This window comes from Pelodiscus sinensis, chromosome 19, assembly GCF_052426305.1.
Source record: "Pelodiscus sinensis isolate ZL-2025 chromosome 19, ASM5242630v1, whole genome shotgun sequence".
In the NCBI taxonomy this organism is placed as follows: Eukaryota; Metazoa; Chordata; order Testudines; family Trionychidae; genus Pelodiscus; species Pelodiscus sinensis.
In genome coordinates, this window is record NC_143070.1 from 12397294 (window position 1) to 12400507 (window position 3214).

The following is a 3214-nucleotide window of genomic DNA, read 5'->3' on the forward strand; positions in this document are numbered from 1 at the left end:
CTGCCCTGCAAAGAAGGGACACTCGCATGAGGCCCGCCATCCCCCTCCAGAAGCGGGTGGCCATCGCCCTCTGGAAGCTCTCCACGCCGGACAGCTACCGATCCGTCGGGAACCAGTTCGGCGTGGGGAGATCCACTGTCGGAGCAGTGCTCATGCAGGTACGGCGCTCGTCGGCCACCGAGCCGGGGGGGAGGGGGGCTGCGAGGAGGGGATGGGCCACCCCAGGGACAAGGGGGGGGCGGGAGGAGGCGAAGGCGCCCCGCACCGGAGAGGTCGGGCTGTCCCGGCCGTACTACACGCCGCCAGGGGGGTTGCTTCCGGGAGTGGGGCGCGGGGCACTGCCAGGGCACGCACGCTCCCAGCCACCCGGGCGCCCCACTGATTGACGCTTTGCTGTGTCTCTCTCCGCAGGTGGTCAAGGCCATCAACCGGGTGCTGCTCCGCAGGGTGGTCCGCCTCGCCGACCCGGACGCCGTCATCCGGGGATTCGGCGCCCTCGGCTTCCCCAACTGCGGGGGGGCCATCGACGGGACGCACATCCCCATCCGTGCCCCGGAACACCAGGCGTCCCGGTACGTCAACAGAAAGGGGTACTTCTCCGTCATCCTGCAGGCCGTGTGTGACCACCGGGGACAGTTCACGGACATCAATGTGGGCTGGTCCGGCAAAGCACACGACGCACGGGTGTACCGGAACTCCTCCGTGTGCCAGCGGCTGCAGGATGGGACCTTCTTCCCCGACCGCCACATCAGGGTCGGGGACGTGGACATGCCCGTCTGCCTGGTGGGGGATGCCGCCTACCCACTGCAGCCGTGGCTCATGAAGCCCTACACGGGGCACCTCAATCCCTCCCGCCAGGCCTTCAATAACAGGCTGAGCAGGGCCCGCATCGTGGTGGAGGGGGCCTTCGGGCGACTGAAAGCCCGCTTTCGATGCCTCCTCACCCGTCTGGACCTGGCCGAGCACAACATCCCTCCCGTGGTGGCGGCATGTTGTGTGCTCCACAATTTGTGTGAGCGGAAGGGGGAGGCTTTCTTGCCAGCCTGGATGGCTGAGGCTGACCGCATGGCTGGACACTACGGTCAGCCCCGCACCGCCGCCGTCCGGGAAGCCCAGCGGGGGGCCATCCGGATCCGGGAAGCCCTGCGGGAGAGCTTCCAGGTGGAGGAGGAGGAGGACTGACCTCTCCCTGCATGCCCCACCGGGGCCTTCTTCCACCCTACCCCCCCCTTCCCCTTTCCCCTCCCTATCTACTGTACAATAAAGACACCTGGTTTTCAAACAAAAACGTCTGTTTATTTCAGAGAACTGGGGTGGGGGAGGGAGGAATGAAGGTGGGAGAAGGGAGGGGGAAACCTGGGACAAGGGAGCTGGAAGGGGAGGGGAGGGAAGGGAGGAAGGGAAAGGAAAGCTCAGGGGTGGGAGTCCGGCTGCCTCTCCCGTCTCGCCACACTGCGGGTCCGGGGGCGTCGGTGGGGAATGGTTGTGGAGGGGGGGGCAGAGAGGACAGGGGGTGTGGAGGAAGCAGGAGCGGAAGCAGGAGGAGCAGGGGGAGCAGGGGGAGCAAGAGGGGGAGAAAGAGGGGGAGCAGGGGGAGCAAGAGGGGGAGCAAGAGGGGGAGCAGGGGGAGGAGGAAATGGAAAGCGGTCCAGCAGGCTCTGGAGGTGGCCTCGCAGGGCACGGCCCTGCTCCTCCAGGGCCTCCAGACTCCTCTGGCGCAGCCTGAGGTCCTCCTGGACCCAGTGGTCCTGGAGACGGAGCTGTCGGTCCAGGAACCGGAGATGCCGCCTCTGGTAGTCCTCCTGGTTCCTGGCTGTCCTGCTTGCCCGGGCGCGGGCGGCTGCTGCAGGCGGTGTGGTGCGCCCTGCAGGCCCCGGTGCTGCAGCTGTGGTGCAAGAAGACCAGCGGTCAATTACCCCAGGGGCCCAGGTGTGTGAAACCCAGCTCCCCTCTGCAAGGCCAGGGCCCCTGCAGGATCCCCAGCTGCTGCTCCGTGGTGGGCAAGGCCCAGGCGCACGGTCCCGGGGCTCCCTCTCGCCTCAGCCCCCCGTACACATAAGGGGAACACGAGGGTACTCACAGGTGGACGCCTCCCCGGCCTCTGATGATGCAGGCGAGCGGCTCTGTGGGGTGCCTCGGGGGTCCCGGGTCCTGGGAAGGCTGGCGGCAGGCTCCTGGCTCTCAGAGCCCTCCTCCTCCTCCTCCGTCTCCAGGAGCGGTCCCTCTGCCCCGGGGTCAATCACGTCCCGGGGGGCAGGGACGGCATGAGGCCCCAGGATGCGGTCCAGGGCATGGAAGTGGGGGCAGGCCTCCGGGTCAGCCCCTGGCAGGCAGGCCCGGGAGTAGGACTGCCGCAAGTCCTTAATTTTGCAGCGCACCTGCTCCCGGCTGCGCTGGTGGCCCCTGGCGGCCAGACTGGCAGCCATGCGTCCATAGACGGCCGCGTTCCGGTGGCTAGTGCGGAGATCGTGGACATTGGAGGCTTCCCCCCAAACCTCGATGAGGTCCACGATCTCCGCACTTGACCAGGCGGGCGCCCGCCTTTTGCGCCCCCGGGCAGGCTCCCGGGAGCCGCCAGGCTGGTCGTGGGGAGCAGTGGAGGGCTGGGAACCCTCGGATGGCTGGCTCATTGTGTGGCAGGTGCAGGCTGTGCAGGCACGGGTGCTTGCAGCCTTGCAACTGGCACAAAGTGAGTAGCCAGCCCGTGGCCCTTTAAGGGCTCCGGGGCCGGGAGGGGGGCAATAGAGTTTCCCTGGTGTTGGCCAGAGTGGCCACCAGGGAAACCTGGGAAGCCTTAGCCTCCCACTAGTTCGAACTAAAGGGCTACACAGCCCTTAGTTCGAACTAGCTAGTTCGAACTAGGCGTTAGTCCTCGTAAAATGAGGTTTACCTAGTTCGAACTAAGCGCTCCGTTAGTTCGAATTAAGTTCGAACTAACGGAGCGCTAGTGTAGCGCCTAGGAAAGTTAGTTCGAACTAACGTCCGTTAGTTCGAACTAACTTTGTAGTGTAGACATACCCTGGGCTAGATGGACCTTTGGTCTGACCCAGGACAGCCATTGTAAGCTCAGGGCTCAGGCTCGGGGGTCTCAGTGGACCTCCTTGATTTTCATGCACACCTGCTCCTGGGTGGCCAGGCTGGCAGCTCTCCTGCCCAAGCCGGCCACTTTCCTGTGCCTAGAGCGGAGATCGTGGACGAGGTCCACGATGTCCGC

The 3214-nt window shown here is 65.7% G+C and overlaps 1 protein-coding gene across 1 annotated transcript; it reads right to left on the reverse strand.

Annotated features, from left to right (window-relative positions):
* Positions 1 to 944: 944 nt before the first annotated feature.
* Positions 945 to 2964, reverse strand: LOC149522179 (uncharacterized). Its single transcript, XM_089770548.1, has 2 exons — positions 2081 to 2964; positions 945 to 1885 (listed from the first exon to the last, which is right to left on the reverse strand). Exons 1-2 carry the CDS (start codon positions 2628 to 2630, stop codon positions 1413 to 1415), a joined length of 1023 nt encoding a protein of 340 aa, XP_089626674.1. The 5' UTR covers positions 2631 to 2964; the 3' UTR covers positions 945 to 1412.
* Positions 2965 to 3214: the final 250 nt, after the last annotated feature.